This window comes from Pygocentrus nattereri, chromosome 30 (genome assembly GCF_015220715.1).
Source record: "Pygocentrus nattereri isolate fPygNat1 chromosome 30, fPygNat1.pri, whole genome shotgun sequence".
In the NCBI taxonomy this organism is placed as follows: Eukaryota; Metazoa; Chordata; class Actinopteri; order Characiformes; family Serrasalmidae; genus Pygocentrus; species Pygocentrus nattereri.
Window position 1 is genome coordinate 13,015,315 of NC_051240.1, and position 12,399 is coordinate 13,027,713.

The window sequence follows — 12,399 nt, forward strand, 5'->3', positions numbered from 1 at the left end:
GAAAAGAGAAGAGAATAACACAAGAGAAGAGAAGAGAATAATACAAGAGAAGAGAAGAGGAGAGAAGAGACGAGAAGAGAATAACACAAGAGAAAAGGGGAGAAGAGAAGAGAAGAAAATAAAAGAGAATAACACAAGAGAAGAGAAGAGAATAATACAAGAGAAGAGAAGAGGAGAGAAGAGACGAGAAGAGAATAACACAAGAGAAAAGGGGAGAAGAGAAGAGAAGAAAAGAAAAGACAATAATACAAGAGAAGAGAAGAGAAGAAAATAAAAGAGAATAATACAAGAGAAGAAAAGAAAGGATAATAATACATGAGAAGAGAAGAGAAGATGAGAGAACATAACAGAAGAGAATAATACAAGAGAAGAGAAGAGAAGATGAGAGAAGAAAATAAAAGAGAATAATATGAGAGAAGAAAAGAAAAGAGAATAATACAAGAGAAGAGCGTAGAAGAGAAGAGAAGAGAAGAGAAGAGAAGAGAAGAGAAGAGAAGAGAAGAGAAGAATTCACTGTAACAGTGTCAGACTCACTCTTACAGCACTGAGGTCACCATTAAAATGTTGAATCCACTACAGTGTCGGATTCACCCTTAAAGAGCTCGTGTTAGTCAGTCTCTGTGTGAGTGTCCATTCTGTGGGATTTTACTGTGTGTGTGTGTGTGTGTGTGTGTGTGTGTGTGTGTGTGTGTGTGTGTGTGTGTGTGTGTGTGTGTGTGTGTGTCTTTTGTGCAGCAGCAGCTCTAAAGTCTCCCTGCTGTCTGATTTACAGCCGCGGCAGTAAAAGCGTTTTACGAGGCTCGCGCTCCCGCCATTGGCCGCGCAGAGAACCGGGGCCCAACACACCCATACACACACACACACACACACACACCCATACACACACACACACACACACACACACACACACATACACATATGCAGACACAGAGAGAGACACACTGCTCCTCACAACGGATTTAGAGCAGCGTCTCGCGGTGAGTGGAAAAGAATCCTATTTATTATTGTTATAATAATAATAATAATAATAATAACAATCCACCAGAGAAATCACAACGAATCATTTTAATCAGGACGCGTTTTAGTAAAATCTCTCGTTTTTAGATGGAGATGCAGATTTAGTGTGAGGCTGAGTTTCTCTCTGAGCGCCTCGTTTCGCCGCGAGTGTGAAACTGACAGCGCGTCTTTTTACGCCCTTCATTCCGGCTCGTCTGGGAATTTAAATCCGCCGCATTAAAGAGCGCAGAGTCCTGCGTCTCACTCAGCGCCGAGTTTATCAGAGTAATGAACGAAATGAGCGCATTTTTATGGTTTATCTTCTTAAAGGAAAACCCGATGGAAACAAAAGAGAGTGGAGGAGAGGAGCTTCACCCGTTTATTACTTTACTGCATTGCGGAGAGAGAGAGAGAGAGGTGGAGGGGGGAGGGGGTTAAAATTCTCACATTAAAATTATTTAGAGCATTTTAAATAGACTCAGCTCTCACAGTTCGGTGATGTTTTGTATATTTCTGTGTTTCAGGATCGAATGGACCCGAATACGAATAGTAGAAATTAGAAAAGAACATTTTCCCCCAAACTAATGAAAAATAAAAACTGAAAAAGCGTCTTGTAATAATAATAATAATAATAATAATAATAATAATAATAATAATAATAATAATAATAATAATAATAATATCTGTCTCTGATTTCCTCATCTTCACTTTTGTTTAACTGACAATTTATAGAAAAAAATAGTTTTAATCTTTTATTATTATTATTATTATTATTATTTTCAGCAATAATATAAGATGTTGTAGCCTAAAAATTAACAGGAGAGACGCGCGAGTCTGTGGAAAACTCCTACCACTACCTACAAGTCCTCTCACTATCCTGTGAGAGGCTTTGTCCTAATTTTATTGCACTCATTTATTTCTGAATGCGGTTGTTGGTGTCAGTACCGGCCGTTTCGTAGAAAACATTCAGATCAAGCACATCTGTCTGTCTGTCTGTCTGTCTGTCTGCGTGTTTACTTATTTCTCTAATGGTGTGTGAGTGAGCGCGAGCTCTGTCTCGTTGTCTATATATACCCTGTAGAACCGAATGTGTGTTGGCGCTGTGCAGTCACACACTCGGTTTTAGGGGAGTATATGGGCGACGCAAAAGCCTCGAGCGAGCTGTACCTTCAACAAACAGCCCTCACAGTCAGGCCACTTCAGCTATCATTACAATCAATAATGTCAGGGGTGCTGTACATTACAGTAGAATAGAATAGAATAGAATAGAATAGAATAGAATAGAATAGAATAGAATGTAGTATAATGTGGGATAATAGTATAATAAAATAATATGTAGTATAATGTAGGCTATTTAATTTATCAGAATAGAATTGAATGTATGCTATTTAAAAGAATAGAATAGAATAGAATAGAATAGAGTGTAGACTATAGAATAGAATGGAATGCAGTTTAATGTAATGCAGTAAAATGCAATATGGAATGAAATGTAGCGCAATAGAGCAGAACATTATACAATAGAATAGAATGTAATATAATGCAATAGGCGATGTTGCCCTTAATGTGTCTGTGTGAACTGCTTTTGTGCCCTTCGTTAATATTCAGTCTTTTTCAGAAAGCAGCTCATCACACAGCTCCACCTCTGAGAGGGAGAGAGAGAGAGAGAGAGAGAGAGAAAGAGAGAGGAGAGAGAGAGAGAGCGAGAGAGAGAAAGAGAGAGACAGAGAGCGAGAGCGAGAAAGAGAGAGAGAAAGAGACAGAGCGAGAGAGAGAGAGAGAGAGAGAGAGAGAGAGAGAGAGAGAGAGAGAGAGAGAGAGAGAAAGAGAGACAGCGAGAAAGAGAGAGAGAGAGAGAGAGAAAGAGAAAGAGAAAGAGAGAGAGGCAGAGAGCGAGAGAGAGAGAGCGAGAGAAAGAGAAAGAGAGAGAGAGACAGAGAGAGAGAAAGAGAGAGAGAGAGCGAGAGAAAGAGAGACAGCGAGAAAGAGAGAGAGAGAAAGACAGAGAGCGAGAGAGAGAGCGAGAGAGGGAAAGAGAAAGAGAGAGAGAGACAGAGAGAGAGAAAGAGAGAGAGAGAGCGAGAGAAAGAGAAAGAGAGCGAGAGAGACAGAGAGAGAGAGAGAGAGAGAGAGAGAGAGAAAGAGAGACAGCGAGAAAGAGAGAGAGAGAAAGACAGAGAGCGAGAGAGAGAGCGAGAGAGAGAGAGAGAGAGAGAGAGAGAGAGAGAGAGAGAGAGAGAGAGAGAGAGACTGTTGGACCCTGTCTTTATTCTGCAGTGCTGGGACATGTGTAATGTGTTAATGTTGGTTTTGCATTGCTGTGTGTGAAATGTTGCTGAATGTGAATAAAGTCTGACATGAGCTCTGGCATTTTTTATTGTCTGAAATTAGCCGTTAAACTGAGCCACTGACGATCATCCTGTTTATCATTACCCTCCCCATTAAAACAGCTTTGTCTGCACTTGTTTCCTTTTATAAAACGAACAGCGATTTGAAAAACACAGCATCCGAGGTTAAACGAGGTTTTATCTTCAGGCTGATAAAGAAAGCGTGTTATTCGAGGGTTTTTTAGTAAAGATATTGGTTCTATGCAGAACCATGAACACTCAAAGAACCATTTCACGCTTCAGTGATTGTTTGCATGGTGACAGCCTCTTCAGATTGAACGCGTTGTAGGTTAGCTGTGGTGCTATAGAGAACCATTTTACAAAAAGGTTCTATATACTACACATTGTCCGTCAGTCTGAAGAACCACCGTGCAAACAGCTATTAAAGCATACAAGTGATTATTTGAGTGTTCAAGGTTCTATATAGAAACACTGTCTTTACTAAAGAACCCTTGAAGAACCACATTTTTGAAGAGAGCAGCATTTTAGTGCAAACCCTTGAAAGCATTCACCCCAAACAACCACAACTCAGTGTATAAACACTGGAACAGCGATACTACAGTGAACCATCTCGACTAACATTCAACAGGATTTCGCACTTAGCGTTCAATGCTTCATGCCTTGAGAAGATCAGTGCAGCCGGACCAGGTTGAATGAACTACAAAAATAATCAATACACTAATTATATAACCTTATTAAGTAAAAATTTCACAGAAATTACATCAATCCGCTCTGCAGCCGAATTTGAACTAAGCTAACGGTTTTGGGCCGGCCGCGTTCTGACTGGCGCCTGAGAATGATTTGCATATCTCCATGGAAATTTCCATGGAAACGGATCAGTCCACTCAGCAGTGCGGAGGGGAGCAGAACAGAAGAGTGCGCTCTGTCCTCACGACACGGCGAAGAAAGACTGAACTGGAGGTGAAAGGTACTCGATAATTCATTATTGAGTCAGAATTCATTCACAACACATTCCTCGAGCATACTATAGGCAACAGATTTGCGCTCAAGGAATACACGCAGTCAGCCACACACCCGGAACCAACCACGCGAGCGTGGGACCTGTTTTATCATCTTATAATCTAGCCAACATCTGGCCTCATTCATCCCTATCTTCCTAAGTAGTTTCTTAAATTTGTTCTTGAGAAAGATCCTAAGAAAAGCTCTACGTCAGATCCATGACGTGTTATTAAACCGCAAAACTGTTCACACCTTAGATTCTGTAGATTCTGTTCTTACCTGAGTACAAATCCCGCGTAAGAAAACAGCGGTGAACGCCAGCATCCTGATGAAAACTGTGTGAGTGGGTTTAGGAAGAAAGAACAGTTAGTGAATGAGGCCCTTTGTTATTATTAGCGTAGGTAATCCAATATTAGCCTGTTCTATGGGACTGTCAGCACGGCTGATCACCAAAGTCTGGCCCCAACGCTGCAGACCTGCTTTTTAATTAGAATAATAAAAACAAAACACAGATAGCCTAACATTAAAAAGCATGCAGACATGCAGACCTCACACCATGCAGGTATATTATTACAATCAGGCACAGATTACTAATAATAACAGCACTGAGTGTGTTTCACGTTTTAGAAGCCAATTGCTATTTAAAGGCAAGTTGGGTAATGAGTAAAATAAAAAGGTCTTAATGTAGGTTTATTCTGCAACGACCGAGAAAAATGGCTCTTTATTACAAATTAAGCATGTTAAGCACAACAAAAATCTGAAAAAACGTGTTCTCTATTAAATTAAATGATTAAATCATTGCATTGAGTAGCATAGATCATATCCATGTGTGTGTGTATATATATGTATATATATGTATATATATATATATATATATATATATATATATATATATATATATCAAAATTATTGTTATTATTTACTTTTTTTTTTAGCTTTTTTGTTTCACTTTATTGATCTTATTTCTAATTTTATTTTGGAGCATTTGAGTAAAATCATAGTTTATAAATGCTTCAACATTTTTAATGTAAAAGAATGCGATCATTTCCTGAAACAGAACAGCATAAAACATTTTAACGTCGCTGTTATAGTTTTTAAGAGCTTTTAAACGCGAGTTATAGGAGTTTAAAACGGCGCCTTATGTATGTTCATGACGTCAGTGAGCGCGAACAGCCAATGAGCTTCTCCGCTCGCCAATCAATCATCCCGCTCTAGCAGTAAAGCCCGCCTCCTGCGGGTTTTTCCCGAAACACGTTTGCTGTAGAAAAAAGGAAAAAAACAGGTGAGTTTTCTTTTTTTTTTTAATGAAATGCATATTATATAAAATGCTTATAACGGGAGGAATAGGGAGTGGCCAGGCTCCTCATAAACCGGCTCTGGCAACCCTAGAAAAACTGTAGGACTTTTATTATAACGTCTGGCGGAAGCGGGCACATATGATTGGACGAAAGGCCGGAATCGCTGCCCAGCGACGTCTCGTCCCGAAGCTTCTTTGCCCTTGTGTATAAATGATTGTGTTTTAGTTTAAAGGCTTTTTCTTGATTTCCTTTTCTTGTGTTGAGCATTCGCCGTGCATCGCCATGTCTCTGGCTGCAGAGGCTTTCGTCTCTCAGATGGCAGGTCTGTGTTTTGATGTCAACGTGAGGGCGGATAAAATCCGCAGAGAGCCGAATAAGATCACCTAGCTAACCCAGGTTAACGAGCTAGCCAGCTAGCGTTAGCCTGTCAGTGCTCCTGAATCATCAGTCGCCCCGTTTCCCTTTTCTTTCTCTCATGGCTTAACTAACTGCAGCTTTCTTCATTTGACCTACTTTCCCCCCCATGGCGGCCTATTTAATGCTGTCAGGGGTAGGTTTAGCTTCAGAGGGGAACAGCAGCGACATGCCCTCTGTTACCCGCAGTCAAACACACTTTTGATGTATTTGTGTTTTCAGGTGGTAACTAATACTGACACTATCATACTTTCACACAGTTCAGTTTGCTTTGATCGGGTTCTTAATCACGTTTGTTTTCATTTAAATTTTGCTTTGGACCAGAATAATTCCGAAAAGAAAAGAATAGCGTCTAACAACGTTCAGACAAGATAAGATCGCACTGGGGGAAATTTGCATTGTTACAGCAGAATACACAGTAAGCAGATAAAGAGCAGTAGGTAGACAAAGATGTGCATCATACAAAATATAAGATATACTATAGAAATAAATAAAGTAAAAAATATAATTAAGAAACTGTATAAAATTTACAGTTTACACATGCAGTTGTATGGATATTGCACATTTCTGAGCAGGTAAAGACTGGATATTGCACAGAAATTGTAGATATGGCACAGTAATGATTATAGATATTGCACAGAACTTGCGTATGTATTGCACTTGTGCCAATCTATCAGCAGCAGATATTGCACATTAATTAGAGGTAGGATAAGATATAGGTCTTTGTGGTGTGTCCGTGATAGTGATGTGTGAATCCATAGTGTGTTAATGACGGAGAGTGTCTGACTCTCTGCTTGGGGAGGTTTTGGTTGTAGAGCTGAACAGCAGTGGGGAGAAAGGAGCTGCGGTATCTCTCTTTCACTCTTATGTAAATTAGTACAGGATGTTCTAGTGAGTTCCTCTGCAGTTCTGTGAGGAACTGAGTACCTAATGCTGTTTTTCCTCATTGTCAGGTTCATGTTTATTATTTCACTGAAGTGACCAAATTTTACTTGAGGATGCTTGCAAGCTGCTTGACCTATCAGTGGTACAGTCTTGATGTGTTGCAGATTGTTAATAGAAAGGTCAAATCAAAAGGAATCACTAATATGCAGAAGGTGTGGAGGAATACTGAATATGTAATCTTATACTGATTGTGTGTGCTGTATTTATAATTCAAAATCTTTTTCACAGCTGCCGAGCCGTGGCCTGAAAATGCCACATTATATCAGCCTTTGAGGGGTAGGTCATGCAGTAATATTTGACACTGATCCAACATTTCGTTTATAAAACTGTACAAGGCAAACCATCATCTCTTTTGTGTTTTTGTTCCCCCCCTAGAGGATCAGATCCTCTTGTCTGATTGTGCATCCTCGTTGGCAGTTCAGGTGAGTGGAAAAGAGTCAAAGACAGACACTGTTACGTTATAAACTGCTTTAGAGCTTTTTTCAGCCAGTAAAACCTGTAGGTCAAGTAGCAAAATGCTTCTCTGTCTCTCAGGCATATCTAAGGATGTGTGGTCTGCCAGTGCGAGTGTGTTGCCGTGCCAATGCTGAGTACATGTCACCATCAGGTAATGTTTTTTCCATGCTGTCAGATTTCTGGATGAGGCTGTCAAGTTTGCTTTCAGTGAATGAGTTCATTGAAGTATTCGTCAGTTACGCGGAGGCTGTTATATTTGTTCATTAAGAACAGTCTTTGTTTATGCAGAGCACCTTTGTGCAGTCAGCGTGGGTCCTGAGATGAACTGTACCTTAACAACTACCATATCTCTGTCTTAATCATTCCTGTTTTAGGCAAAGTTCCTTTCATCCATGTCGGTAATCAAGTTGTCTCAGAGTTGGGACCAATAGTGCAGTTCACAAAGGCAAAGGTATGACCATGTACATTTTAAAAACACAGTAAACACAGTATCGTGCAAAACCCTTTGCCTTTATCACAGCTTTCAGTTTTTAAAAGAAATCTTCAAGAAAAATTTTTTTGAGGTCATTGTCTTGCTGTTAAACATTTTGAATTATGATGTATTTAGATTTCTTTGTATTTATAAGCTTCAACACCAACAAACACCAATTCCATACGTTGTTATACATCACCAAACTTGCTCTGATCCTCTACTATACTTGGTGGTTGTTGTGGTTCATCGCTCTTAGAGCATGCGTACTGCCTTCTCTTAATTCTAAAGATCTCAAGATTAGACTCATCAGTCCATAAAACCTTAGTCTAAATCTCAGCTGTCTAGTTTCACTATTCTTATGTAATTTATACTTATTTTGTGTCTTTCGCGGCTCCTTGACGGCTATACATTCTTCCAGACTCGTAACATTGAGTTTTCTTCTCTTATGTTTCTCCTGGAAATTGAATAAACAAAAGTGTGATCCCTGACGTTTGCACAGTACTGCACAAATATACAAATGAAAATACATGTACATTTTTACATTTTACAATTGAGGGTTGTTTGGCATGTGTGACTGTTAACATTCAGTATGCCAGATTCGGTAAAAAATAAAATGCCTTATTAGTAATCATCACAGTAAACTGTTCTTTCTCCAAGCAATGTCATTGGTTAATAGTAGGCTATGGTTGGCAGGAAGGTAGTGGTGAAAATTGATTCTTTAAATCACATTGTTTTTTTTTTTTGTTTGTTTTTTTAATAATTGGTGCATTAACTCAATTCAGTTGATGTATGCATTCAAACGTGTATACTGAGGATTTTACAACAGCTTTAAGATTTCAGAAACAGTGCAATCAATTTGATAATTTCTCTTTCCCCCTTCCCTCCCCATTTCTGTAGGGCCATTCTTTGAGTGATGGCTTGGATGATGTTCAGAGAGCAGAGATGAAGGCCTATATGGAGCTAGTCAACAACATGTTACTCACAGCAGAGGTACAAGCCAGTATATTGACCAATACTGTTAATTACACTGCAGGTTTAATGTGCTTTAGTCATGTTGGTTGAAGATCAATACTATAGATAAAAATCTAGCTGGTTTAATTTCAATAACACTCTTAAGGTTTGTTTTGTGTGTTTTACTTCTTTCTAGTTGTACATCCAATGGTGTGATGATACCACATCATCAGAGGTAAGTTATTCTCAAACTTACGTATACATGCACATTAAATGCTATATAGATGAGCATATACACATTAGAATTTGTAGAAGTGAATGTTTGAATTAGAAAATTCATTGAAAAGAATTGAAAAGTTATTATCATGTTATTACATAATTGCTACAGGGTGTCCCTAAAAAATTGACTTCATTTGAGATGTGAATATCTGAGTAACTACATGTCCTAGGCAAACAAGTTATTTATCAAAATTTGAACAAGAAATTCAGAGGGATGTAGATTTTATAACCGATTTCACAAATGTTCAGTATGTGCACCACCTGTGATGGGACACGTGTCAAGTCGGTAGTCCAGCTCCTGCCAAACATGGTGTAGCTTTTCCGTAGCAATCGGCTTTCCAGTTGGTGCATTTTTATTGATTTTTCTGGAAAATGCATGCTGCACACTCTTGTTTGACTCTTTGAGCATATTCTAACACACAAAATGTCTTTTCATTTCTAGTGAATGCCATTCGTCAACATGAAAAAAACATTAAAAATTAAACTTGGTTAGTTTTTACACATTTTGTTAAAAATTGAGATCATTTGTGGGTGAATTGGCTGTTATTAGACTATGAAATTATGTCAATTTTTTGGGACACCCTGTATTTTTACCTATCATCACAAACAACTCTGTGTTTGTATTATTATTTTTTTTAGATCACAAGGCCACGCTACAGTAGCCCATATTCTTGGCCTCTTAATCACATCCTAGCCTATCAGAAGCAGTGGGAAGTCCGTCGGAAAATGAATGCTATTGGCTGGGCAGGGAAGACTCTAGAACAGGTATGTTTCTCCACCTGTTTCGGTACTCATTTTAACATGCCCGCATCAAACTGGCCTCGTCAGTTTCCCTTTTGGAAATTGGTGACACCATATTAGAGGCTATTTGATTACTTCGCTTGCTCCAGTGAAGTTTGGTGGGACAAAAGAGTCAGCAGCAGAATTTGCCCAGAAATTATTACAGTCTGACACAAGTGCCTGTCAAACCCCAAAGAAACAGAGGATAAGTGTCAAGTCCTCAGACAGTATGAAAATAGAAGTCCTGTATAGAAAAAAAGATGTAGCGATAATCGTTTTAGTATTGCATCGCAGCCCTTTGAATCGTAATCTAATCAAAATATGAGGTACCTAAAGATTCTCACCTCTAAAACCTGGATAAACATAAAAGGGTTTGCATGTATCACTTTGTACTGGCTGCATTTTAAAAATGTGTCGTATGTCATGAGAGGATAAATTGGAATTCCTAGATTGGTTGATATTTGGTGATTTGCATTGAATGGGGCTTTCCCAGTGATTTTTCCTGAATGTGTGGCTTCTTTAGGCAGACCTACCATAGCTCGCTTACCCAGTGTTTTCCTTAGCTGTCTTTTCTGCCACCTTGATGTTGGCGAGGGTATGTTGATAAAACTGATGATCTGTGCAGGCCTATGTGTAGATGTGGTGTGTTGAGAGACTGTGTTTATTTTGTATTTTCTGTTCTCTCAGGTGTATGAGGATGTTAGTCAGTGTTGTCAGGCTCTCTCCCAGCGACTTGGTACCCAGCCCTACTTCTTCAATAAGCAGTAAGTGATAAATACACTCAGGATGACACGTCATTATGAGCATATATAGTTCTGGAGGGTCAGACTGCAGCACAGTGATTCCCCTGCCTCCATTCATAGCCCTGTGATTGGCCTACACCCACTCATTTTTATTATTGGCCCAACCAAAATGATTGTTTACTGCGTTTAGTTTACCACAGGATGCAATTTTTAAAAAATGCAGTTCATTTTTGTCATAAACAAAACCAGCTCAGACCCAGAGTTTCTAAAATGGGCATGACAGCAACTGTAAAATCATGACATGACTTTAGATGTCTATATCCCTCTGTCTGCAAGAATTAAAGGTTTGCCTTACCTGGGAATTTTTTCTCCCAGAATGGCAGGTGTGGCGCCATGTTGCCTGGTGCAAGTAACAAATGAGCTCACTCGAAGTGTGTTTGAACAGGGAAATAAACTAAACTGTGCTGATTTGTCTCCCTCAAGGATGGGAGTTGGGTATCTGTGAACTGATACATACGCAATGCATATCACTCCATGAATTCTAATGCGTGAATTCTTAAAATGCTTGAAGGCCAACAGAGTTGGATGCCCTGGTATTTGGTCATCTGTTCACAATCCTGACAACACGCCTGACCAGTGATGAACTCAGTGAGAAGATCAAGTCCTACAGCAATCTTCTGTCCTTCTGCCGACGAATCGAACAGACCTATTTTGAAGAGCAGGACAGAGACGGCCAATCAGGAACCTCACAACTCTCAAAAGGCCCCTCCCTTATTTGAGGCACTGCCGCTGTGCCTGAGTAACGTCCCTCTCTCCACTGATGTAATGTTAGTGGTGCAGTGGTGAAAGCAAAGCTGATCTTGTGGCATCATATCAGAATGAATGGCTTGATCATCATTGTACAGACTTAATGTGTATATATGCATATATATAAAAAACCCGCTCAGATCAGTGGAAGGAGGGAGGTGGCTAGATCCTTCAGGTGCAAGTAGCATTCCACAATATTCCAGCACTCTTCTAACTGTCCTTTTGCCTGCTCGCAATGCCATATAAAGTTTGCCTGTTGAAATAGTATAGAAGCTGAAATATTCATCAGGAGTATTTTTTGTTCACTGCAGTATATCATATGATGTACATGGAAGTGCCTACAAGGAAAAATAAACTCCACTACAAAGTCTCTACTGTTTTTGTTGTTATATATTCTGTATGAACAATAATTGGCGAAAAGGTCTGTTGTCCATACAGTAATGTGCAAAAGTCAGAGATGCTTAATTTATTTAATTTCTAGTTAAAATTACCATTAAGGAAAAGTTATAATTTTTTCTGGAGATGTTTCTCAGGGGTTTGATTCCCCAGCCGGGTGACTGGGGTCCTCTCTGTGTGGAGTTTGCATGTTCTCCCCGTGTCTGCGTGGGTTTCCTCCGGGTTCTCCGGTTTTCTCCCACAGTCCAAAGACATGCAGTCAGGTCAATTGGTAAATTGCCCCTAGGTGTGATTGTGTGAGTGACTGTCTGTGTCTGTCTGTCTGCCCTGCGATAGACTGCCGACCTGTCCAGCGTGTATCCTGCCTTCTGCCCAATGACCGCTGGGATAGGCTCCAGCACCCCCCCACGACCCTGAGGGGAGAAGCGGCTGTTTCTCAGGAGATTAGATACAATATAATCCACTCACTTAAAGAAAGAGAATGTTAAGGGAAAATTAGAGAAGAAAAAAAACAGGAG

General features: G+C 39.6%; 1 protein-coding gene across 1 annotated transcript; it reads left to right on the forward strand.

Moving 5' to 3' along the window:
• Positions 1-5,789: 5,789 nt before the first annotated feature.
• mtx2 (metaxin 2) lies at positions 5,790-11,855 on the forward strand. The gene is made up of 10 exons (XM_017703681.2): positions 5,790-5,960; positions 7,226-7,273; positions 7,373-7,419; positions 7,532-7,604; positions 7,828-7,904; positions 8,823-8,915; positions 9,073-9,111; positions 9,795-9,920; positions 10,623-10,699; positions 11,250-11,855. Exons 1-10 carry the CDS (start codon positions 5,921-5,923, stop codon positions 11,455-11,457), a joined length of 828 nt encoding a protein of 275 aa, XP_017559170.1. The 5' UTR covers positions 5,790-5,920; the 3' UTR covers positions 11,458-11,855.
• The last annotated feature ends 544 nt before the right edge of the window (positions 11,856-12,399 follow it).

Excerpts from the sequence above, each read along its gene's own strand:
- mtx2 (XM_017703681.2), top strand. The coding sequence starts at position 5,921 with ATGTCTCTGGCTGCAGAGGCTTTCGTCTCTCAGATGGCAG. Across the intron at positions 8,916-9,072 it reads ACATGTTACTCACAGCAGAG|TTGTACATCCAATGGTGTGA; the intron begins GTACAAGCCAGT and ends ACTTCTTTCTAG. Across the intron at positions 9,112-9,794 it reads ATGATACCACATCATCAGAG|ATCACAAGGCCACGCTACAG; the intron begins GTAAGTTATTCT and ends TATTTTTTTTAG.